At 47.4% G+C, this 22,740-nt stretch overlaps 10 protein-coding genes across 10 annotated transcripts; all 10 read right to left on the minus strand.

Annotated features, from left to right (window-relative positions):
- Window positions 1-760: 760 nt before the first annotated feature.
- Window positions 761-1,764, minus strand: LOC135194418 (histone H1B-like). The gene has a single exon (XM_064219838.1). It carries the CDS (start codon window positions 1,644-1,646, stop codon window positions 855-857), a length of 792 nt encoding a protein of 263 aa, XP_064075908.1. The 5' UTR covers window positions 1,647-1,764; the 3' UTR covers window positions 761-854.
- Window positions 1,765-2,958: 1,194 nt separating this feature from the next.
- LOC135194300 (histone H4-like) lies at window positions 2,959-3,492 on the minus strand. The gene has a single exon (XM_064219613.1). It carries the CDS (start codon window positions 3,217-3,219, stop codon window positions 2,959-2,961), a length of 261 nt encoding a protein of 86 aa, XP_064075683.1. The 5' UTR covers window positions 3,220-3,492.
- A 540-nt stretch (window positions 3,493-4,032) lies between these two features.
- On the minus strand, window positions 4,033-4,491 carry LOC135194295 (histone H3). The gene has a single exon (XM_064219608.1). The coding sequence runs from the start codon at window positions 4,466-4,468 to the stop codon at window positions 4,058-4,060; it is 411 nt and encodes a 136-aa protein (XP_064075678.1). The 5' UTR covers window positions 4,469-4,491; the 3' UTR covers window positions 4,033-4,057.
- Window positions 4,492-11,612: 7,121 nt separating this feature from the next.
- Window positions 11,613-12,130, minus strand: LOC135194298 (histone H2B). Its single transcript, XM_064219611.1, has one exon. It carries the CDS (start codon window positions 12,048-12,050, stop codon window positions 11,676-11,678), a length of 375 nt encoding a protein of 124 aa, XP_064075681.1. The 5' UTR covers window positions 12,051-12,130; the 3' UTR covers window positions 11,613-11,675.
- An 868-nt stretch (window positions 12,131-12,998) lies between these two features.
- On the minus strand, window positions 12,999-13,448 carry LOC135194296 (histone H2A). Its single transcript, XM_064219609.1, has one exon. The coding sequence runs from the start codon at window positions 13,373-13,375 to the stop codon at window positions 13,001-13,003; it is 375 nt and encodes a 124-aa protein (XP_064075679.1). The 5' UTR covers window positions 13,376-13,448; the 3' UTR covers window positions 12,999-13,000.
- Window positions 13,449-14,430: 982 nt separating this feature from the next.
- Window positions 14,431-15,434, minus strand: LOC135194293 (histone H1B-like). The gene has a single exon (XM_064219606.1). It carries the CDS (start codon window positions 15,314-15,316, stop codon window positions 14,525-14,527), a length of 792 nt encoding a protein of 263 aa, XP_064075676.1. The 5' UTR covers window positions 15,317-15,434; the 3' UTR covers window positions 14,431-14,524.
- A 1,082-nt stretch (window positions 15,435-16,516) lies between these two features.
- On the minus strand, window positions 16,517-17,168 carry LOC135194299 (histone H4). Its single transcript, XM_064219612.1, has one exon. The coding sequence runs from the start codon at window positions 16,888-16,890 to the stop codon at window positions 16,579-16,581; it is 312 nt and encodes a 103-aa protein (XP_064075682.1). The 5' UTR covers window positions 16,891-17,168; the 3' UTR covers window positions 16,517-16,578.
- Window positions 17,169-17,703: 535 nt separating this feature from the next.
- Window positions 17,704-18,162, minus strand: LOC135194294 (histone H3). The gene has a single exon (XM_064219607.1). It carries the CDS (start codon window positions 18,137-18,139, stop codon window positions 17,729-17,731), a length of 411 nt encoding a protein of 136 aa, XP_064075677.1. The 5' UTR covers window positions 18,140-18,162; the 3' UTR covers window positions 17,704-17,728.
- A 706-nt stretch (window positions 18,163-18,868) lies between these two features.
- LOC135194386 (histone H2B) lies at window positions 18,869-19,386 on the minus strand. Its single transcript, XM_064219796.1, has one exon. The coding sequence runs from the start codon at window positions 19,304-19,306 to the stop codon at window positions 18,932-18,934; it is 375 nt and encodes a 124-aa protein (XP_064075866.1). The 5' UTR covers window positions 19,307-19,386; the 3' UTR covers window positions 18,869-18,931.
- An 868-nt stretch (window positions 19,387-20,254) lies between these two features.
- Window positions 20,255-20,704, minus strand: LOC135194435 (histone H2A). The gene has a single exon (XM_064219884.1). The coding sequence runs from the start codon at window positions 20,629-20,631 to the stop codon at window positions 20,257-20,259; it is 375 nt and encodes a 124-aa protein (XP_064075954.1). The 5' UTR covers window positions 20,632-20,704; the 3' UTR covers window positions 20,255-20,256.
- Between the last annotated feature and the right edge of the window lie 2,036 nt (window positions 20,705-22,740).

Raw genomic sequence — 22,740 nt, forward strand, 5'->3', positions numbered from 1 at the left:
GGCGGGGCGGGGCGGGGCGGGTCGGGGGGTTTCGAAATGCGAATGCGAATAGAAAAATGAAGTAAAAATTGTATATATTTATTTATTTATTTATTTTTTTTTTTGAACAAAGAAAGAAAGAGATAAAGAAAGGAAGAGTCATAACAACGAAATAAAAAATAATATTAATAAAGTGAAATTAGTCGGGCGCGCGGGTGGTGTGTCCTTTTCGTGTTTCGCGTGCGAGCGATATATTTTGATAAAGATAAAATATAATAATAATAAACATGTACGTACGTATGTTTGTTTGTTTGTTTGTTTGTTTGTTTGTTTGTTTGTTTGTTGAATTTAATTGAAGACGTTCGAGTGTGCTGCTCCATCTCTATGATTGTAAATATTATAGATGGATAATGAGGTATGTGGATATTTTTATCATATAATATTAAATTTTTTTTTTATTTTTTTTTTTTCTTTCCGTTTACGTTTTATATTTTATAAATTTAGAATTAGTTTTGGAATTGTTCATCGTATCGTTCGAAACTTTAACTCATCTTATTCGTCGTCGTCGTCGTAGATTATTACGCACGACGACGAATATATTCGTTTATTATGTGAAACTTATGTTAGCCCTGAAAAGGGCTTTTTGTCGTGCGATTTACGCGCCGCACACGCTTGCATCGTCATCGTCATCGTCACAGTCTTCGTCGTCGTCGTCGTCGTCGTCGTCGTCGTCGACGCGATGGGATCGGACAAATGTATGTCATCGATGATGTTGTTTTTTTTTTTTTTTGTTGTTGTTGTTGTTGTAGATGATGATGATGACACTTTTGAAAGATGTCATCGTTATTATCACCGCTGCGGCGGCTGCAGGCGACTTACTTTTTAGCGGCGGCGGCGGATGCTTTCTTAGCTGTCGGTTTCGACTTCGGCGTAGCGGCGGCGGCCTTCTTCGGTTTCGGGGCTTTAGGTTTCTTAGTCGGCGGTTTCGCAGTCTTCTTCGCCTTCGATGCGGCGCCCTTCGCCTTCGAAGGAGCGGCCGCCGCGACGGCCTTCTTAGCGGCTGCCGGTTTCTTTTTAGCGGCTGCAGCTTTCTTATCCTTTATCGTCGCCTTCGCCTTCGATTTGGACGGCGATGACGCCGCCGCCGCCGCACCGGACGACGCACCGCCGGCGGCCGCTTTCTTGCCCGCGGCGGCGCCCTTGCCGGCGACGGGAGCGGAGGACGTCGCCTTCTTCGACTTACCCGAAGCGGCCGAGGATGCGGCCTTGCCGCCGGACGCGCCTCCGATTCCGGCACCCGCCGGTTTCTTCGAAGCGGACGATTTCGACTCTAGTTTGAACGAACCCGATGCGCCCTTGCCCTTCGTCTGTATCAGTGCACCCGATTCGACGGCGCTCTTGAGATACTTTCTGATGAACGGAGCCAATTTCTCAGAATCGACTTTGTATTGAGCCGCGATGTATTTCTTGATCGCCTGAAGCGACGAACCGCTACGTTCCTTCAACTCTTTGATGGCGCTGTTCACCATTTCGGATGTTTTAGGATGAGTAGGTTTCGCCTTCGGTTTCTTGGCGGCGGCGCCACCGGCGGCGGCCGCGGACGCCTTCGGTTTCTTCGCAGGGGTCGCCGGTGCCGGCGCTTCGGTTGCTATAGCTGTGTCGGCCATTTTATTTTATTTTATTTAATAAACTCACTACACAATCACACGAAAGATAAATATTAATAGTTGTAGTAGCAGTTGTACCGTGGGATAACAACGTATAACGATATAAAACGTGTCTGATATCGGACGGAGATCGACGCGGCGGAGAGGTCGCTAGTGGTAAGTCGAGTCCGAGCAATACCGTAAGGAGAACCGCGATGTCGCTAGACAATTTCTCGTACGAACGCTTAAAACTTTTCACTAACAGGTATCTTTTCGAATGCGATATTTATATAATTTAAAGTAGTTTTTGACCGTTCTATAACACAAAAAGATACCTCTTGAACCTATCGATCGTTTGAAAGTCGAATTCGTAGCACAGTTCGACAACGATGTGTACGAATCGCGTTTAAATTCGTTATAGTTCTAGTCGCGTACCTAGAGCCTCGTTTAAAAGTTATTTTATTCTATTAAAATCGTTTTAAACGTTTCGTTCTATCGACATATTGAAAGCGAAGATACCTCACTGATAATGTATAAAAGCGCAACTCTTATTCGATAATTTACTAACAATTTTAGCGTGTTCCAAGTCGACGTTCGTAAAACACACTACTACGCGAGTCGATATAAGAAGCACGAGAAAATGTTGTCTGATATGTGAATACTTATCGAATAATATATAAAATATAAACTATTACGATAGATAAATAATACGTGTTTCGAAAGAGAGACCACAGTATCGTATAAATAATAAAAATAATCTACAGTAATCGTGTGTAAGAGCTACGTTTAGAGGCGAGCCTCGAGGCGTGCGAAATATTGTTGGAGGCGCGTTCGTAGCGCGTGAAGTAGAGCCGAAAGAACGACGACGACGACGACGAAGACGAATAATTAGTCATATATAATAACGTTTGAATTGTAAACAGAAATTTAAAATTAAATAAATTAAATTACACACTCATTCAGATGCATGGTAAAGTATATTCTACGTTAACGATCGGTCGGTATTACGTCGTAGTCGTCATCGTATCTTATCTATACGATCGTTTTACACGCTTAGAGCTCTTACTCTTATATTCGTATTATTATTAATATGTATTATGTTATTATGTTTAATAGACGTCATTGAACGATTGAAACGAGTATTCAATGTGTATGTAGTATGTATAAACAGATCCATATGCGGCCCTGAAAAGGGCCTTTTTTATATTTAGTTTTCGCAGTATTATTTGTAAATTATTAATTTTTTTTTGTATAATTTTTCAAAATAAAACATCGAAAACATTTTAACCGCCGAAACCGTACAGAGTACGTCCCTGACGTTTCAGGGCGTACACTACGTCATGGCGGTGACGGTCTTCCTCTTCGCGTGCTCGGTGTAGGTGACGGCGTCGCGGATTACGTTCTCGAGGAACACTTTGAGGACACCGCGAGTCTCTTCGTATATCAGACCGGATATACGTTTCACACCGCCTCTGCGTGCGAGACGACGGATGGCCGGTTTCGTGATACCTTGGATGTTATCACGGAGCACTTTCCTGTGTCGCTTCGCGCCTCCTTTCCCCAGACCCTTTCCACCTTTACCGCGACCGGTCATTTTCTTGTCTTCGGTTTGTCTTGTTTAATCTGAACGGCAAAGAAAGACGTACAGAAATCCGTCCGCTGTCGATCAGAGACGATCACTTTATGGTAGTCTCGTCGTTCTACGCTCGACTGATATATAAGCGCTCGACTAACTACACACGTATGCGTGTCGTTCGCTCCGTGTGCGAAAGAGATGGCGATATCTAAGTGCCATTAGATAGAAAGAGAAAGACTGATAGAGACAGCGTGCAGTCGAAAAAGCTATGGTAGGGATGGCGGCCGAGGGGATGGGGTAAGGGGGGAGTTCATGTATGTGTCTTGTTTATCGGGAGAATGGGGGGGGGGGGGGGTGAGATATTTTTGTGTTCTTCAAAATTGATATCTTTGCAATAATATTTACAATTATGCTCTTAACGATCAATATATCGTCATAAGATCGTAATAATATATGTAATCACACATACACTCACCTCTCACGTTCTCGTATTCGATTGAAATATACATATTTATTTACAATAATAGTATAAAATACACAACGTTTACGTATGTGCGTATTGATATTTCGAATTATGTGTAACGTGTTTATGATAATTTTGATATAAAAATAATTATTGTTATTTGTGAGTAGGTTTTTCGTGACGACTTTGTTACGTTTGAAACGGACGACGAAAAAAAAAAAAAATTTTTTTTTTCTTTGTATTTAGATATATATGCGGCCCTGAAAAGGGCCTTTTTGAATATGTTTACTTGCAGTCTATCTGCATATAATACTGCGTATATTATTATTATTTATTTTTTTCTATACGTAGAATTGTGCAAATGAGACTGCGACGACGACGACGCAGACGCAATTAGGCACGTTCTCCTCGGATCCTGCGCGCCAATTGAATATCCTTAGGCATGATCGTCACACGCTTAGCGTGGATAGCGCACAGGTTCGTGTCTTCGAAGAGACCGACGAGATAAGCTTCGCTTGCTTCCTGCAGGGCCATTACGGCGGAACTCTGGAAACGGAGATCGGTCTTGAAGTCTTGAGCGATCTCACGAACGAGACGCTGGAATGGCAGTTTGCGGATCAGAAGCTCAGTGCTCTTCTGGTAACGACGGATCTCACGAAGGGCGACCGTACCGGGTCTGTAACGATGAGGTTTCTTCACTCCTCCCGTGGCAGGAGCGCTCTTGCGAGCCGCCTTGGTGGCGAGCTGCTTGCGCGGTGCCTTACCACCGGTAGATTTTCGGGCCGTCTGCTTAGTACGAGCCATCCTTGACGATGAATGAACGAACACGCACGAAACGAAAATTTATTATGACAAACTTAGAGACGTCTCTAGACACGTCCGCACGAAAGGAACGTAGTCGACGGATTAAAATTTTTCGATCGTAGTATTTCACGCACCCCCCTGGTAATGGGGAATGGTGATGGCAGTTCCTAGGGCCGTGCCCTATCTACTGCGGTATCCTGTTCGCCGTCCGTTTCTACGGACGGGTCGTTGGGGTCGGGTAATTCCATGGAAGTACCCTAGTGGCGTATGCTGCAGACATCTCTTGGTCCTCCGTACATTCTCAGAGCGATCAAGCGCACCGGATGAGACCCCGTAAGGGGAGGTCCAGCGAACGACCTGCTCTGCGAATGTCTGCGCACGACAGATGTCGTGGTACAGAGGGAGGGTTCGGAGACATCTTGCTGCTGCCAAATGTGTGTTGCGTATTCGTGTCTCGTTGAGATCAAGTTCCGTCGCTGGCGGTGAAGGCTGCAGATGGGTGAGGGTGGTTGGTAGAGAAGAGTGGAGAAGAAGTGGTATTCGGCATTCTGACAGGTTGTCGGTGTTCTGTGTTGTTGTGGTTTGTTTCGGCGAGTCCGGTCCGTGACCGCGTAGACTCCCACGATCCGATCAAGCGCACCGGATGAGACCCCGTTCGGGGAGGTCCAGCGAGCGACCTGCGGTCGTGGGTGAAAAAACGTAGTCTAGACGCCTCGCTCTCGGTCGGGGCCGTCAGGATAAGTCCCGCTTGGGATTTCCTTTCGGTCGGCCGCGGTGAGACGCTATTGTACAGACCGGTTCGTCGGGTACGGCTCTTTGTAGGAGCCGGGTGATTTGCCCGTTACTTCGGACGGGTCGTTGAGGTCGGGTAATTCCAGTGGAAGTACCCTAGTGGCGTGTGCTGCAGACATCTCTTGGTCCTCCGTACATTCTCAGAGCGATCAAGCGCACCGGATGAGACCCCGTAAGGGGAGGTCCAGCGAACGACCTGCTCTGTGAATGTCTGCGCACGACAGATGTCGTGGTACAGAAGGAAGGTTCGGAGACATCTTGCTGCTGCCAAGTGTGTGTTTGCGTATGCGTGTCTCGTTGAGATCAAGTTCCATCGTTGGCGGTGAAGGCTGCAGATGGGTGAGGGTGGCAAGTAGAGAGAGTGGAGAAGAAGCGGTATTCGGCATTCTGACGGGTTGTCGGTGTTCTGTGTTGTTGTGGTTTGTTTCGGCGAGTCTGGTCCGTGACCGCGTAGACTCCCACGATCCGATCAAGCGCACCGGATGAGACCCCGTTCGGGGAGGTCCAGCGAGCGACCTGCGGTCGTGGGTGGAAAACGTAGTCTAGACGCCTCGCTCGCGGTCGGGGCCGTCAGGATAAGTCCCGCTTGGGATTTCCTTTCGGTCGGCCGCGGTGAGACGCTATTGTACAGACCGGTTCGTCGGGTACGGCTCTTTGTAGGAGCCGGGTGATTTGTTGGAACTGGCGCTGGTTTTGCGTCAGTGGTGTTCCTTTTGGTGAGTTGTCCTGGCGTTGTTGGCGTCGTCTTTAGGTCTGGAATGTGATCTGATGGTGTTTCAGTGCGTCCAGCTAGTGTGACACTCCTGTCCGGTTCTGCAGAATTACTCATGATTCGATCAAGCGCACCGGATGAGACCCCGTTCGGGGAGGTCCAGCGAGCGACCAGCGATCATGGGCTTTTCTGCAGGTAGGCGTCCTGGATGCAGCCGAGTCCAGTAGGATGAGTCCCCGTAGGGACTACCTCTGGTTCGATGCATCGTTAGCGGACGTCGTTGTTTCCGGGCTGGTGTGTCGTGGTGTCAGCTGGGTCGACGTTCTGTCGAGGAGCGGGCGGGAGGCGACGCGATGGTCGGCTCTCGCTGAGGGCGTCATCGTTGATGAGCTCTCTCGGGTACGCCCATCCGTCAGGTGGCCGTGCGTGCTGCGGTGCCATATCCTTGATGTGGGTGTGGTCCGACTGGTCGGCACGCATGAACATCTTCGTGGCTAGGCGTCTGGTAAATTCCTCGACGGTTTCGACTTTGAGATCTCTCGCAATTGTTGTGTTCCGTACGTAGCGTGGTGCATTCGTGATGGCCCGCAGTGTGAGAGATTGCTGCGCTTGCAGCTTCTTTCGCGAGGCAGGGCCAGTGAGTGCGTACCATGCTGGAGCGGCATACGTGAGGCGTGATCTCACGTATTGCTTGTAGATCCCGATTTTGACGCGCAGAGGGAGGCGCGATTTCAGCACTGGATATAGTTTGACACGTGTAGCACGCGCCAAGTTGATCACATTCGCGACGTGATGATTCATATTCATCCTTCGGTCGATGGTCACTCCAAGGTACTTGACCCTGTCAGACCATTGGATCTCCTTTCCGAATAGCCGGAGGGGAGATGGTAGGTTGGATGCTCTTCCTAAGACGATCGCCTGTGTCTTCTCGACGTTGACGGTTAGCCGCCATTTGGCTAACCAGTCGGGAAGTTGATATAGCATGAGCTGCATCAGTATTGCAGCTTGCTTCCTTTTGATAGAGGTGGTGATGTACGCCGCGTCATCGGCGTATAGGGCCAGGACGGCTCCGTCCATCAGTGGGATGTCGTCAGTGTAGCAGGAATAGCATACCGGAGATAGGCAGCTTCCCTGTGGGACACCGGCGGTGATCCGTCGCTCTGTGGACAGAGCTCCTTCAACATCGACTTGGAAGCGTCGGTTCTCCAGGAATGACGCTATGATGTGTACGATTCGCTTCGGCATGGATGGTCGAAGAGCCAGCTTGTATAGCAGCCCTTCGTGCCATACTCGGTCAAAGGCTTTCTCCATATCGAGGAATACTGCCACTGGGAACTCCCTCTTGTTCAGTGCCACTGCGGCGTAGTGCAGTATTCTCGCTATTTGGTGCGTGGTCGAATGTCCAGCTCGAAAGCCAAATTGTTCCGGCCGAGGTTCGATGTGTGGTCGTAGGTGCTGAAGCAGCAATCTCTCGAACATTTTCGAGATGGTAGGCAGAAGTGTGATGGGCCTGTAGCTCTCCGGTAAAAGTGTGTTTTTACCGGGCTTCGGTATCATGATGACTCGGCCTTGCTTCCACGTAGATGGAAAGTGGCCCGTGCGGAGTATTCCGTTAAATAGCCGCGTGATCGCGGCTATGCTACGCGGTGGTAGGTGGCGGAGGGCGGAGTTTGTGATTCCGTCGCACCCCGGGGCCTTACGTGGGTTCGCACGCCTTGTCATCCGTAGTACTTGTCCCGGTGTGATGACTATGGGGTCATCGGTGGGGGACAGTGGTTCTGCCAGGTATTCTCGAACTTGTTCTTCGACTGCTGTGCTGTGTGCCTGGTAGCGAGCAGGGTTCGGTGTGAACTGCTGCTCTAGCGTGGCTGCAAAGATCTCAGCGCGATCCGCTGTCTGGTATCGTAGAGTTCCATCGTTCGCTCGGAGTGGACGTCTAGGTTCACTCGAGTTGGTGAGGTTGCGGTTGAGTCGATGAAGTGACTTCATGTCGTCTGCTGCAGTCTCGATGGTGCTCTCCCATGTTCGGGATCGGTGGTCGCTTACTGACTCTGTGGCTCGATCGTTGAGGCGGTTGAGTTGTCGCTTTAGCGTGGGGCAGCGGGTTCGCTGCCACAGCTTGCGTAGCTCTCTCTTCCTTGATAGAAGCTTCCTTATATGGCCAGGTAGGGTGTGGTATCGGTGTGATACCTCCTGTGTGTGCGTCGCTGCCTCGTAGGCGTGACGCAGGGTGTCTCTGACGTCTAAGGCGAGGTCTTCTATCTCCTCTGCGTTCGTTGCTGGTTTCATCCTCGTGTTCTCCTCCAGATGTTCCCTGTAGGTAGTCCAGTCGGTGCACCGGCGAGGTGGTCGTCTGGCTGCAGCTAGGGTTGCTTGCAGTGTTAGGAGAACCGGTTGGTGGTCGGACCCCATGTCGTCCGCCAAGACTTCCTGCGAGAGTCTCTGTGTGAGCCCCCTGTGGACGGCTATGTCTAGCACGTCGGGTGTTAGGATTGATCGGAACGGGTAGTGAGTCGGGGTCTCTGGACCGCTGACTGTGTATCCGTTCTTTTCGGCGTCTTGGCAGAGTCGTCTGCCATCCGTAGTGTTGGTGGTCGAGTTCCATGAGGTGTGCTTGCAGTTCAGATCTCCTGCGATGATTGTTGGAGTTGGTGAGTCCAGCAATGATCGGATGTCTGCAGGATCCATTCTTGCTTTGGGAGCTTTGTAGCAGGCGAAGAGGCGTAGGGCTGTCCCTCCAGTGCACACTTCGATGCCCAAGGCGTACATCGTCCCTAGCGATGTAGTCTGGATAGGCGTGTGTACAATTCTCCTCTTGACAAGTACCGCGAGGCCTCTAAAGGGCTGGTTGCTCACATCCGAGCGTTCATCCTTGCGGTATGTGTGGTAGTTTGCAAACTTCAGTCGATCCGAGTCTGTGGCGTGGGTCTCTGATATGAGAGCCACGTCTATGTCCTGCTCTTGCAGGAGGGTTTGAAACAGCAGTTGCTTGTTTCTGAGCCCGTTGGCATTCCAGTGAATAACACGGAGTTTGTTATTCATTGCGGTTGAGCAGGAGGGTGATGCCCTGTAATATTACAGGCACTGGGTCACGGTCTTCTAGCAGGGCGCTAAGTACCCCTTGCAGAATTGTGATGGCGGTTTTGATAACTTCTTTATCTTTGCCAGTGGTTGTTGCTTTCGACCGCGTGTGTGTCGCGGTGGTGGCAGCTGGTTTATGTGCCGGCGCTGGCGCCGGTGCAGGTGTGGGTGCAGGCGCAGGTGCGACTTTTGTGGTCGCACTGGGCTTGCTCTCCGGAGCAGGTTTGTTTGCCTTGCTCTTCTTTTTGGGGCGTCGTTTCTTCTTCCCGGTGCTCGAGTTTCGAGCTGTGGGAGCGTTCGCTGGAGCCATGAGCGAGGTCGCTGGCTCTGGTGCAGGTGCAGGTCCGGGTGCGGGTGCAGGTGGTGAGACTGCGTCCGCAGTCTTCTTTGCTGGCGCGGATAGGGCGATGGTGCCCGCTCTGCGGTGTTTGGCCTCCCTTTTGTAGACCGGGCAGGCCGTGTTGTTGGCCGTGTGTGCGCCTCCGCAGTTGGCACACGTCGGTGGGTCCTCCCTTTTCCGCTCGCAATCCTTTGCGAGGTGTTCACCTCCGCATCGGACGCATGCTGGCGGTCGGTGGCAGCAGTGAGACGAGTGTCTGAACTGCTGGCATCTATGGCATTGTGCGGGGCCTTTCTTCCCTCGCCATGCATCTATCTTGATGCCGGTCATACACAGCAACTCCGTTACTTCGTATATCGCCGGCGTCAGTCCAGGGGTTTTCTTCAATTGGGTGAAATACATGCACCCTGGGCGGCCTTTCCTGGCCTGGATCTGCTTGACCACTTCTGGTTCGAACCCTAGTTCGCGCAGCTCTTCTTCGACCTCTTCGGCCGTGGTGTTGTATGGTAGCCCTCTGATGGCTACTTTCAGGCTCTTTTCAGCCGGTAATGAGTAGGAGAACCATGAGACGTTCTCCTCTCTTTCTAATGTTGTGAGGTACCGCTGTATGATGCGGTACTCCTCCTCGGAGGTTGGCGAGAAACGCACTCCTTTTTGGTATGGGCGTGCGCTCGGGGGTCGTCCGAGTTTTTGCTTGAGCACACGGAAGTGGTGTGCCCAATTCGGGAGACTCTCCACCACGAGTGGTGGGTATCTCGGCTTTTTTGCAGCCGGATTTTTGGCGGTAGGCTTCTCTACGCTTGCTGTAGCGGTGGCCTTCACTGGCCTGGTGGCGGGCTCCTTTTCTTGGACCTGCGCCTTTGCGCGGAGCGCACTGGCGTAGTCCATGGGTCTTGCCTCTGGACACCTTCTCTTCAGCTCCGTGGCGTCCTCTTCGGACGACGTGGAGTGGCTCCTCCTGAGCGCGTTGGGTTGCACGTCGATCTCCATGCTGTGCACAGAAAGAGAGCAGGTGGGTTTGGGTTGCGTTACACGCATACTTGCCAGATGTTCCGGCGCTGGCTTGACTTGCACAACAACGCTACGTGTTGGCATGTCCGGGGTTGTAGTGGGCGGCGCTGCGGTGCTCCCGCTCTCGTCCTCGCTGCTCGACTGCTGGCTGCGACCTCGGGAGAGGTCCACCTGCAGGGACGGCGAGTGGTGGGGGCCGGTGACCGGTCGGACGACGCGATGGTGTGACCGCGACCGGTCTCTCCTTTCGCTCGTCGTTGGCGACCTGGAGTGCGTCCTGCGAAATTCTCGTCTGAAGATTGCTACGTCTGAGTCCTCCTCTGGACCCATTACAGGTCCAGATTTGGGCTCAGCGCTAGTCGGCCGGCTCATGCTGCGGATCCCGTGAGGGGTCGTTAGCGAGCAACGGCTAACTATGTACTGAGCGAAAGCTCGGTATGATTTGGTATTCCGCCGCGAATTAACGCGGTTGTAACAAGCAGCGCGCCAAGGCACACTGTTATTACAGGAAAAAGTCTCGGGTCAGAGCTGAGTAGTGTAGTGCACTGCTCGGCTGCTAAACCAAGACTGTGTACCGCTTCGTAAAATTTTTGTAAAGGAACGTTCGCTTATATACGAGTTCTACTACGGCTAGAGGGACCGCCGCGATGACGATTCGATATATCCGTCTCTCTCTCTACGCTATGCACGTTCTCTCTCACGCGTTCACTGATCGATGCGAAAATGCGAAAAATTCATGTTTGAGTTGTTATTATTATTATTAGATATATTTTTTAATGAATTAATATTATTATTCTTTCAGATATCATCGGCCTACGTCGAACGAGTTAAACGCAGGATATATATGATACGAGATCGAAATGAATGAGAAGATCGACGGAATCGACAGTACGGCGGCGGCTTCGAGCTTACAGCGCTACAGCTCTACAGGAAGGTAACTACGACGATCAAATATATTATATATCTCTAATTAAAATTCGATTCAAGACTAGTAAAGAAAAGAAAACTGTTTTTGTATATGTTAATAATTAGGAATCTTATCAGAGTATGTATGTGTGTATTATATATGTATATAATTAATCGATTAAATATGTTAATAAATAAACATGTAGTATTATTGTTATTTGATGATAATAATAATAATAATAATAAACGACGGCTAAATCGTTTGAAACTTTAAATTATTGTTTATCGAAACTCTTTGTGGCCCTGAAAAGGGCCTTTTTATTATTATCTCCTTCATAAATCGTAGCGTTCTACTACGGCTTCGTTTACTTGGAGCTCGTGTACTTCGTTACGGCCTTAGTACCTTCGCTCACGGCGTGCTTGGCGAGCTCGCCGGGCAGAAGAAGCCTCACCGAAGTCTGCACCTCCCTCGAGGTGATCGTCGATCGCTTGTTGTAGTGAGCGAGACGAGAAGCCTCGGCGGCGATGCGCTCGAAGATATCGTTCACGAAAGAGTTCATGATCGACATGGCCTTACTCGAGATACCGGTGTCGGGATGTACCTGTTTCAGTACTTTGTAAATGTAGATTGCGTAGCTCTCCTTCCTCTTATGCTTCTTCTTCTTCTTGTCCGACTTGGAGATGTTCTTCTGAGCTTTGCCCGATTTCTTGGCGGCCTTTCCGCTAGTCTTAGGCGGCATGATGACGAATAAACAAATTCACAATAATGCAATCGAAACTTAATCTCGTGTGATACACGTGCGCACCGTACGGGAGCGCAAGCGAAACTGGAGAGTATCGTTTCGTACTCTCGGATTTTGTTTAAATAAGGCCCGCGCGGCACGCGTAGCGTTCGCGCATACGGTGCGGCATACAGACGCAGAACTCTATCGACCAATCAGAAACGATCGTCGCGCTTAGTACGAGAGGGGCGGAGAGTAGAGGGAGAGGGGGAGAGTGTTATTAGGTTCTCGTTTTAAAACGATACGAAAAATATTCCTCCTTCCCCTACCCCACCGACCGCATCTCTATGATCATGATTACTATACGAATAGACTTAAAGCTGAAATCATTAATATATTATTTTAAAATTTAGAATGTTTATATCATCTAATCGATTTATATGTAAATATTATTAATAACAACAAATAAAATATATCATCTCTCTATAAGACAGACAGCTCAGACAGTTATAGTTATTATGATGATTGAAAATTTTAGATCGAAATATTATTTAATAATTATCGTAAATAATAAAATAATTTTAATGTGTATATATATTCTATCGTCGTAGCGTACACTGTAATAGCAGCAGCAGCAGTAGTAGTGTTAGTGTTAGTAGTGATTCTCTACGTTCAACTAAAGAGTTCAACGAGCGTTTAAATGGTGCGTATAAAATATCGAATGACATGTAATCAACGTCGAGACGTCATAATCGTTTAGGAAACATAACATTTTTTAATGCATATCAGATATATTTTGTGGCCCTGAAAAGGGCCTTTTTATTCGTTATCACGATGAAGAACGAGTTCGTTCGTTCGATCGTTCGCATGTAACATCGCAATGTATATAATAACAAATTTGATGACTACAATAACGACGACGACGACGACGACGACGACCGTTCCGCAACGTCACCGCACACAAGTGTTTAAGCCTTCTTCTCGGTCTTCTTGGGCAGAAGTACGGCTTGGATGTTAGGTAGGACGCCACCTTGTGCGATAGTCACGCCCGAGAGCAACTTGTTCAGCTCCTCGTCGTTACGGATCGCCAACTGTAGATGTCTCGGTATGATCCTGGTCTTCTTGTTGTCGCGGGCGGCGTTGCCGGCCAACTCGAGTACTTCAGCGGCTAGGTATTCCATGACGGCCGCGAGATACACGGGTGCACCGGCACCGACGCGCTCTGCGTAGTTACCCTTCCTGAGGAGTCTGTGTATACGTCCGACCGGAAACTGTAGACCGGCACGGTTCGAACGCGACTTTGCCTTCCCCTTGACTTTGCCTCCTTTACCGCGACCGGACATGATTATAGAGAATTAATGAAAAATTAGCAACGCAAATATAAATATGAGAGAGCGGAACGCGTGCGTACGGCTCGGGAGCGCGGTGAACAGTAAAACGGTCGCGTTACTCCGTCCCCTTTTTATACTCGGAACGTAGTCGCGTCTATCGGTGCGGTGGTATCGAGAGAGACTCTGACTCTGTTTGATTGTATTGAAATTGTAAATTGTTAAATTTCTGTTTCTTATTAGTGTATACAGTATAGTATTAAGATTACGACGATGAATGATGTCGAGTTTCGGGAGAGTCGGGCAGTCGGGCGGGGCGGGGCGGGGCGGGTCGGGGGGTTTCGAAATGCGAATGCGAATAGAAAAATGAAGTAAAAATTGTATATATTTATTTATTTATTTATTTTTTTTTTTGAACAAAGAAAGAAAGAGATAAAGAAAGGAAGAGTCATAACAACGAAATAAAAAATAATATTAATAAAGTGAAATTAGTCGGGCGCGCGGGTGGTGTGTCCTTTTCGTGTTTCGCGTGCGAGCGATATATTTTGATAAAGATAAAATATAATAATAATAAACATGTACGTACGTATGTTTGTTTGTTTGTTTGTTTGTTTGTTTGTTTGTTTGTTTGTTGAATTTAATTGAAGACGTTCGAGTGTGCTGCTCCATCTCTATGATTGTAAATATTATAGATGGATAATGAGGTATGTGGATATTTTTATCATATAATATTAAATTTTTTTTTTATTTTTTTTTTTTCTTTCCGTTTACGTTTTATATTTTATAAATTTAGAATTAGTTTTGGAATTGTTCATCGTATCGTTCGAAACTTTAACTCATCTTATTCGTCGTCGTCGTCGTAGATTATTACGCACGACGACGAATATATTCGTTTATTATGTGAAACTTATGTTAGCCCTGAAAAGGGCTTTTTGTCGTGCGATTTACGCGCCGCACACGCTTGCATCGTCATCGTCATCGTCACAGTCTTCGTCGTCGTCGTCGTCGTCGTCGTCGTCGTCGACGCGATGGGATCGGACAAATGTATGTCATCGATGATGTTGTTTTTTTTTTTTTTTGTTGTTGTTGTTGTTGTAGATGATGATGATGACACTTTTGAAAGATGTCATCGTTATTATCACCGCTGCGGCGGCTGCAGGCGACTTACTTTTTAGCGGCGGCGGCGGATGCTTTCTTAGCTGTCGGTTTCGACTTCGGCGTAGCGGCGGCGGCCTTCTTCGGTTTCGGGGCTTTAGGTTTCTTAGTCGGCGGTTTCGCAGTCTTCTTCGCCTTCGATGCGGCGCCCTTCGCCTTCGAAGGAGCGGCCGCCGCGACGGCCTTCTTAGCGGCTGCCGGTTTCTTTTTAGCGGCTGCAGCTTTCTTATCCTTTATCGTCGCCTTCGCCTTCGATTTGGACGGCGATGACGCCGCCGCCGCCGCACCGGACGACGCACCGCCGGCGGCCGCTTTCTTGCCCGCGGCGGCGCCCTTGCCGGCGACGGGAGCGGAGGACGTCGCCTTCTTCGACTTACCCGAAGCGGCCGAGGATGCGGCCTTGCCGCCGGACGCGCCTCCGATTCCGGCACCCGCCGGTTTCTTCGAAGCGGACGATTTCGACTCTAGTTTGAACGAACCCGATGCGCCCTTGCCCTTCGTCTGTATCAGTGCACCCGATTCGACGGCGCTCTTGAGATACTTTCTGATGAACGGAGCCAATTTCTCAGAATCGACTTTGTATTGAGCCGCGATGTATTTCTTGATCGCCTGAAGCGACGAACCGCTACGTTCCTTCAACTCTTTGATGGCGCTGTTCACCATTTCGGATGTTTTAGGATGAGTAGGTTTCGCCTTCGGTTTCTTGGCGGCGGCGCCACCGGCGGCGGCCGCGGACGCCTTCGGTTTCTTCGCAGGGGTCGCCGGTGCCGGCGCTTCGGTTGCTATAGCTGTGTCGGCCATTTTATTTTATTTTATTTAATAAACTCACTACACAATCACACGAAAGATAAATATTAATAGTTGTAGTAGCAGTTGTACCGTGGGATAACAACGTATAACGATATAAAACGTGTCTGATATCGGACGGAGATCGACGCGGCGGAGAGGTCGCTAGTGGTAAGTCGAGTCCGAGCAATACCGTAAGGAGAACCGCGATGTCGCTAGACAATTTCTCGTACGAACGCTTAAAACTTTTCACTAACAGGTATCTTTTCGAATGCGATATTTATATAATTTAAAGTAGTTTTTGACCGTTCTATAACACAAAAAGATACCTCTTGAACCTATCGATCGTTTGAAAGTCGAATTCGTAGCACAGTTCGACAACGATGTGTACGAATCGCGTTTAAATTCGTTATAGTTCTAGTCGCGTACCTAGAGCCTCGTTTAAAAGTTATTTTATTCTATTAAAATCGTTTTAAACGTTTCGTTCTATCGACATATTGAAAGCGAAGATACCTCACTGATAATGTATAAAAGCGCAACTCTTATTCGATAATTTACTAACAATTTTAGCGTGTTCCAAGTCGACGTTCGTAAAACACACTACTACGCGAGTCGATATAAGAAGCACGAGAAAATGTTGTCTGATATGTGAATACTTATCGAATAATATATAAAATATAAACTATTACGATAGATAAATAATACGTGTTTCGAAAGAGAGACCACAGTATCGTATAAATAATAAAAATAATCTACAGTAATCGTGTGTAAGAGCTACGTTTAGAGGCGAGCCTCGAGGCGTGCGAAATATTGTTGGAGGCGCGTTCGTAGCGCGTGAAGTAGAGCCGAAAGAACGACGACGACGACGACGAAGACGAATAATTAGTCATATATAATAACGTTTGAATTGTAAACAGAAATTTAAAATTAAATAAATTAAATTACACACTCATTCAGATGCATGGTAAAGTATATTCTACGTTAACGATCGGTCGGTATTACGTCGTAGTCGTCATCGTATCTTATCTATACGATCGTTTTACACGCTTAGAGCTCTTACTCTTATATTCGTATTATTATTAATATGTATTATGTTATTATGTTTAATAGACGTCATTGAACGATTGAAACGAGTATTCAATGTGTATGTAGTATGTATAAACAGATCCATATGCGGCCCTGAAAAGGGCCTTTTTTATATTTAGTTTTCGCAGTATTATTTGTAAATTATTAATTTTTTTTTGTATAATTTTTCAAAATAAAACATCGAAAACATTTTAACCGCCGAAACCGTACAGAGTACGTCCCTGACGTTTCAGGGCGTACACTACGTCCATGGCGGTGACGGTCTTCCTCTTCGCGTGCTCGGTGTAGGTGACGGCGTCGCGGATTACGTTCTCGAGGAACACTTTGAGGACACCGCGAGTCTCTTCGTATATCAGACCGGATATACGTTTCACACCGCCTCTGCGTGCGAGACGACGGATGGCCGGTTTCGTGATACCTTGGATGTTATCACGGAGCACTTTCCTGTGTCGCTTCGCGCCTCCTTTCCCCAGACCCTTTCCACCTTTACCGCGACCGGTCATTTTCTTGTCTTCGGTTTGTCTTGTTTAATCTGAACGGCAAAGAAAGACGTACAGAAATCCGTCCGCTGTCGATCAGAGACGATCACTTTATGGTAGTCTCGTCGTTCTACGCTCGACTGATATATAAGCGCTCGACTAACTACACACGTATGCGTGTCGTTCGCTCCGTGTGCGAAAGAGATGGCGATATCTAAGTGCCATTAGATAGAAAGAGAAAGACTGATAGAGACAGCGTGCAGTCGAAAAAGCTATGGTAGGGATGGCGGCCGAGGGGATGGGGTAAGGGGGGAGTTCATGTATGTGTCTTGTTTATCGGGAGAATGGGGGGGGGGGGGGGTGAGATATTTTTGTGTTCTTCAAAATTGATATCTTTGCAATAATATTTACAATTATGCTCTTAACGATCAATATATCGTCATAAGATCGTAATAATATATGTAATCACACATACACTCACCTCTCACGTTCTCGTATTCGATTGAAATATACATATTTATTTACAATAATAGTATAAAATACACAACGTTTACGTATGTGCGTATTGATATTTCGAATTATGTGTAACGTGTTTATGATAATTTTGATATAAAAATAATTATTGTTATTTGTGAGTAGGTTTTTCGTGACGACTTTGTTACGTTTGAAACGGACGACGAAAAAAAAAAAAAATTTTTTTTTTCTTTGTATTTAGATATATATGCGGCCCTGAAAAGGGCCTTTTTGAATATGTTTACTTGCAGTCTATCTGCATATAATACTGCGTATATTATTATTATTTATTTTTTTCTATACGTAGAATTGTGCAAATGAGACTGCGACGACGACGACGCAGACGCAATTAGGCACGTTCTCCTCGGATCCTGCGCGCCAATTGAATATCCTTAGGCATGATCGTCACACGCTTAGCGTGGATAGCGCACAGGTTCGTGTCTTCGAAGAGACCGACGAGATAAGCTTCGCTTGCTTCCTGCAGGGCCATTACGGCGGAACTCTGGAAACGGAGATCGGTCTTGAAGTCTTGAGCGATCTCACGAACGAGACGCTGGAATGGCAGTTTGCGGATCAGAAGCTCAGTGCTCTTCTGGTAACGACGGATCTCACGAAGGGCGACCGTACCGGGTCTGTAACGATGAGGTTTCTTCACTCCTCCCGTGGCAGGAGCGCTCTTGCGAGCCGCCTTGGTGGCGAGCTGCTTGCGCGGTGCCTTACCACCGGTAGATTTTCGGGCCGTCTGCTTAGTACGAGCCATCCTTGACGATGAATGAACGAACACGCACGAAACGAAAATTTATTATGACAAACTTAGAGACGTCTCTAGACACGTCCGCACGAAAGGAACGTAGTCGACGGATTAAAATTTTTGTAAAGGAACGTTCGCTTATATACGAGTTCTACTACGGCTAGAGGGACCGCCGCGATGACGATTCGATATATCCGTCTCTCTCTCTACGCTATGCACGTTCTCTCTCACGCGTTCACTGATCGATGCGAAAATGCGAAAAATTCATGTTTGAGTTGTTATTATTATTATTAGATATATTTTTTAATGAATTAATATTATTATTCTTTCAGATATCATCGGCCTACGTCGAACGAGTTAAACGCAGGATATATATGATACGAGATCGAAATGAATGAGAAGATCGACGGAATCGACAGTACGGCGGCGGCTTCGAGCTTACAGCGCTACAGCTCTACAGGAAGGTAACTACGACGATCAAATATATTATATATCTCTAATTAAAATTCGATTCAAGACTAGTAAAGAAAAGAAAACTGTTTTTGTATATGTTAATAATTAGGAATCTTATCAGAGTATGTATGTGTGTATTATATATGTATATAATTAATCGATTAAATATGTTAATAAATAAACATGTAGTATTATTGTTATTTGATGATAATAATAATAATAATAATAAACGACGGCTAAATCGTTTGAAACTTTAAATTATTGTTTATCGAAACTCTTTGTGGCCCTGAAAAGGGCCTTTTTATTATTATCTCCTTCATAAATCGTAGCGTTCTACTACGGCTTCGTTTACTTGGAGCTCGTGTACTTCGTTACGGCCTTAGTACCTTCGCTCACGGCGTGCTTGGCGAGCTCGCCGGGCAGAAGAAGCCTCACCGAAGTCTGCACCTCCCTCGAGGTGATCGTCGATCGCTTGTTGTAGTGAGCGAGACGAGAAGCCTCGGCGGCGATGCGCTCGAAGATATCGTTCACGAAAGAGTTCATGATCGACATGGCCTTACTCGAGATACCGGTGTCGGGATGTACCTGTTTCAGTACTTTGTAAATGTAGATTGCGTAGCTCTCCTTCCTCTTATGCTTCTTCTTCTTCTTGTCCGACTTGGAGATGTTCTTCTGAGCTTTGCCCGATTTCTTGGCGGCCTTTCCGCTAGTCTTAGGCGGCATGATGACGAATAAACAAATTCACAATAATGCAATCGAAACTTAATCTCGTGTGATACACGTGCGCACCGTACGGGAGCGCAAGCGAAACTGGAGAGTATCGTTTCGTACTCTCGGATTTTGTTTAAATAAGGCCCGCGCGGCACGCGTAGCGTTCGCGCATACGGTGCGGCATACAGACGCAGAACTCTATCGACCAATCAGAAACGATCGTCGCGCTTAGTACGAGAGGGGCGGAGAGTAGAGGGAGAGGGGGAGAGTGTTATTAGGTTCTCGTTTTAAAACGATACGAAAAATATTCCTCCTTCCCCTACCCCACCGACCGCATCTCTATGATCATGATTACTATACGAATAGACTTAAAGCTGAAATCATTAATATATTATTTTAAAATTTAGAATGTTTATATCATCTAATCGATTTATATGTAAATATTATTAATAACAACAAATAAAATATATCATCTCTCTATAAGACAGACAGCTCAGACAGTTATAGTTATTATGATGATTGAAAATTTTAGATCGAAATATTATTTAATAATTATCGTAAATAATAAAATAATTTTAATGTGTATATATATTCTATCGTCGTAGCGTACACTGTAATAGCAGCAGCAGCAGTAGTAGTGTTAGTGTTAGTAGTGATTCTCTACGTTCAACTAAAGAGTTCAACGAGCGTTTAAATGGTGCGTATAAAATATCGAATGACATGTAATCAACGTCGAGACGTCATAATCGTTTAGGAAACATAACATTTTTTAATGCATATCAGATATATTTTGTGGCCCTGAAAAGGGCCTTTTTATTCGTTATCACGATGAAGAACGAGTTCGTTCGTTCGATCGTTCGCATGTAACATCGCAATGTATATAATAACAAATTTGATGACTACAATAACGACGACGACGACGACGACGACGACCGTTCCGCAACGTCACCGCACACAAGTGTTTAAGCCTTCTTCTCGGTCTTCTTGGGCAGAAGTACGGCTTGGATGTTAGGTAGGACGCCACCTTGTGCGATAGTCACGCCCGAGAGCAACTTGTTCAGCTCCTCGTCGTTACGGATCGCCAACTGTAGATGTCTCGGTATGATCCTGGTCTTCTTGTTGTCGCGGGCGGCGTTGCCGGCCAACTCGAGTACTTCAGCGGCTAGGTATTCCATGACGGCCGCGAGATACACGGGTGCACCGGCACCGACGCGCTCTGCGTAGTTACCCTTCCTGAGGAGTCTGTGTATACGTCCGACCGGAAACTGTAGACCGGCACGGTTCGAACGCGACTTTGCCTTCCCCTTGACTTTGCCTCCTTTACCGCGACCGGACATGATTATAGAGAATTAATGAAAAATTAGCAACGCAAATATAAATATGAGAGAGCGGAACGCGTGCGTACGGCTCGGGAGCGCGGTGAACAGTAAAACGGTCGCTTTTTTTTTTTTTTTTTTTTTTTTTTTTTTTTTTTTTTTTTTTTTTTTCGAACTGATAGTAGCTGTTGGCCAGAGTGGCCTCTACAGCGTCACCGGGCGGGTGGGCGAGTCGCAGAAGACTCAGCCGGATGTTGAGAGCCCACTGAAGGGCTCAGAGTACGCGCGTCCTAAGGGCGCCTCCTGTGAGGCCGGACCTCGGCTTAGGACGCCGTCGACGTCTGGAGGGAGGACTATGTGTGCTCTGAGACCCGTCATGCGCCTAGGCGCGGACGGTTTGTAATGAACGAGGGACCTCGACCCCGCCGGCGGGGTCGGTGTGTGTTAATTGTGTTTCCTACCGGGGTAGCGTTCGCCGATGTGATTGCATCGGCGGGGGCACTTAGAACGTCCTTAGGACGTCTATGTGTCGGACTAGAGTGCCACTGAGGGCTATACTTACTGGTATTAAGTATAGTCGGGTTAGAGTGACTCGACGCTTTATCGAAATATCTAATCGATATTTCTTTCATCACTTTCGCGATGGAGTCGAGTCTTAAGTCTCTATGGAGGTCGATGTTACGTACGTAGTACGGACACCCGGTCATCGTACGTAGGCATCGGTTTTGTACTTTCTGTAACATATCTATGTATTGTTCGCTAGCGTGTGCGAATGTGACACTAGCGTATGTGAGTATGGGACGGATGCAAGCTTTGTATAATGTCACCTTATTTCTAAGGGACAGTTTACTGCGCTTTCCTAGCATCGGGTATAATCTGTTTAGAACAAAGAGTGCTTTGTTCCTTGCTTGGACGATATGAGGTCTGAAAAGTAGCTTCCGATCTAATGTGACGCCTAGGTATTTTACTTCTTTGCGCCAAGGGATGGGCCTACCGTTGAGGGTTATTGACCCCGGACGGGCTCGGTCTGTTATAGGATTATTATTTTTACCGCGGTGAAAGAACACCGCGGTACTTTTATCGGGATTGATTTCGATCCGCCACTTCCGGAACCAATCGCTTAGAGCGTTGATCGCCGACTGTAGGCGGGATGTAATGACTTTAGTTGACATGGCGGACGTATACAATGCAGTATCGTCCGCGAACAGTGATAACTGTGTATTCCTGTATTTCGGGATGTCCGAAGTGTACAGTGAGTACAGTGTGGGCGAGAGCACTGAGCCCTGAGGGACTCCGGCTCGGATGGGGCGGGTGGTGGATAGAGTGCCTTCCACTCGGAAGCGAAATGTGCGATTAGAGAGATAGTCGTGTATGAGACGTACTATTCTATCGGGTAAGCCTAGCATATGTAACTTATAAATAAGTCCGTTATGCCAGACCTTGTCGAAGGCTTTCGCTACATCGAGGAAGAGGGCGCCTGTGTGCCTGTGGTTCGCACGGCGCGTGAGGCCTGCTAGTATGTGCTCCGTTATGCGGTGCACGGCATGTGTACTCGAGTGTCCGGCTCGAAAGCCGAATTGCTCGTTGAGATAGAGGTTATTGACCTCTATAAATGTTTTGAGACGGGCCAATATAAGTCTTTCATATATTTTGCCCAGTGAATTGATGAGGCTTATGGGGCGGTAGCTCGAGGGGAGATTCCTCGGCTTGCCGGGTTTGTGGATTCCTATAACAGTGGCCTCTTTCCATTGATCTGGAAAGGAGCAGCCTGCCATGAGGGCGTTGAAAATTGCTACTAGTAAGCAAAGGATCTGAGCGGGTAAGTATTTTATTACTTTATTAGATATGCGGTCCGGTCCGGGTGACTTTTTCGCATGTAGATCGTGCACTATCTTTTTGACCTCATCTAGCGTGGTCGGGGGGAGTGGTTCATCACCGAGGGGTCGGTCTAAGAGTTGAGCGACGGTTGAGTCAACTTTTGCAAGGTGCTCGGGGTCGCAGGGGAGTAAACTAGGGGAGCATTGGCTCTCGATATTGCTCGCTAAGCACTCGGCCTTATCAACATCGTCAATAGCAACTGTGTTGTCGGTTCGGATCAAGGGTGGTAGGTTCGAAACCGTGTCGGATTTA

The sequence above is a fragment of the Vanessa tameamea genome, chromosome 29 (assembly GCF_037043105.1).
Source record: "Vanessa tameamea isolate UH-Manoa-2023 chromosome 29, ilVanTame1 primary haplotype, whole genome shotgun sequence".
NCBI lineage: Eukaryota > Metazoa > Arthropoda > Insecta > Lepidoptera > Nymphalidae > Vanessa > Vanessa tameamea.

Coding starts and splice junctions, on each gene's coding strand:
- LOC135194300 (XM_064219613.1), bottom strand. CDS start 3,219: ATGACCGGTCGCGGTAAAGGTGGAAAGGGTCTGGGGAAAGGAGGCGCG.
- LOC135194435 (XM_064219884.1), bottom strand. CDS start 20,631: ATGTCCGGTCGCGGTAAAGGAGGCAAAGTCAAGGGGAAGGCAAAGTCG.
- LOC135194386 (XM_064219796.1), bottom strand. CDS start 19,306: ATGCCGCCTAAGACTAGCGGAAAGGCCGCCAAGAAATCGGGCAAAGCT.
- LOC135194296 (XM_064219609.1), bottom strand. CDS start 13,375: ATGTCCGGTCGCGGTAAAGGAGGCAAAGTCAAGGGGAAGGCAAAGTCG.
- LOC135194294 (XM_064219607.1), bottom strand. CDS start 18,139: ATGGCTCGTACTAAGCAGACGGCCCGAAAATCTACCGGTGGTAAGGCA.
- LOC135194295 (XM_064219608.1), bottom strand. CDS start 4,468: ATGGCTCGTACTAAGCAGACGGCCCGAAAATCTACCGGTGGTAAGGCA.
- LOC135194293 (XM_064219606.1), bottom strand. CDS start 15,316: ATGGCCGACACAGCTATAGCAACCGAAGCGCCGGCACCGGCGACCCCT.
- LOC135194299 (XM_064219612.1), bottom strand. CDS start 16,890: ATGACCGGTCGCGGTAAAGGTGGAAAGGGTCTGGGGAAAGGAGGCGCG.
- LOC135194418 (XM_064219838.1), bottom strand. CDS start 1,646: ATGGCCGACACAGCTATAGCAACCGAAGCGCCGGCACCGGCGACCCCT.
- LOC135194298 (XM_064219611.1), bottom strand. CDS start 12,050: ATGCCGCCTAAGACTAGCGGAAAGGCCGCCAAGAAATCGGGCAAAGCT.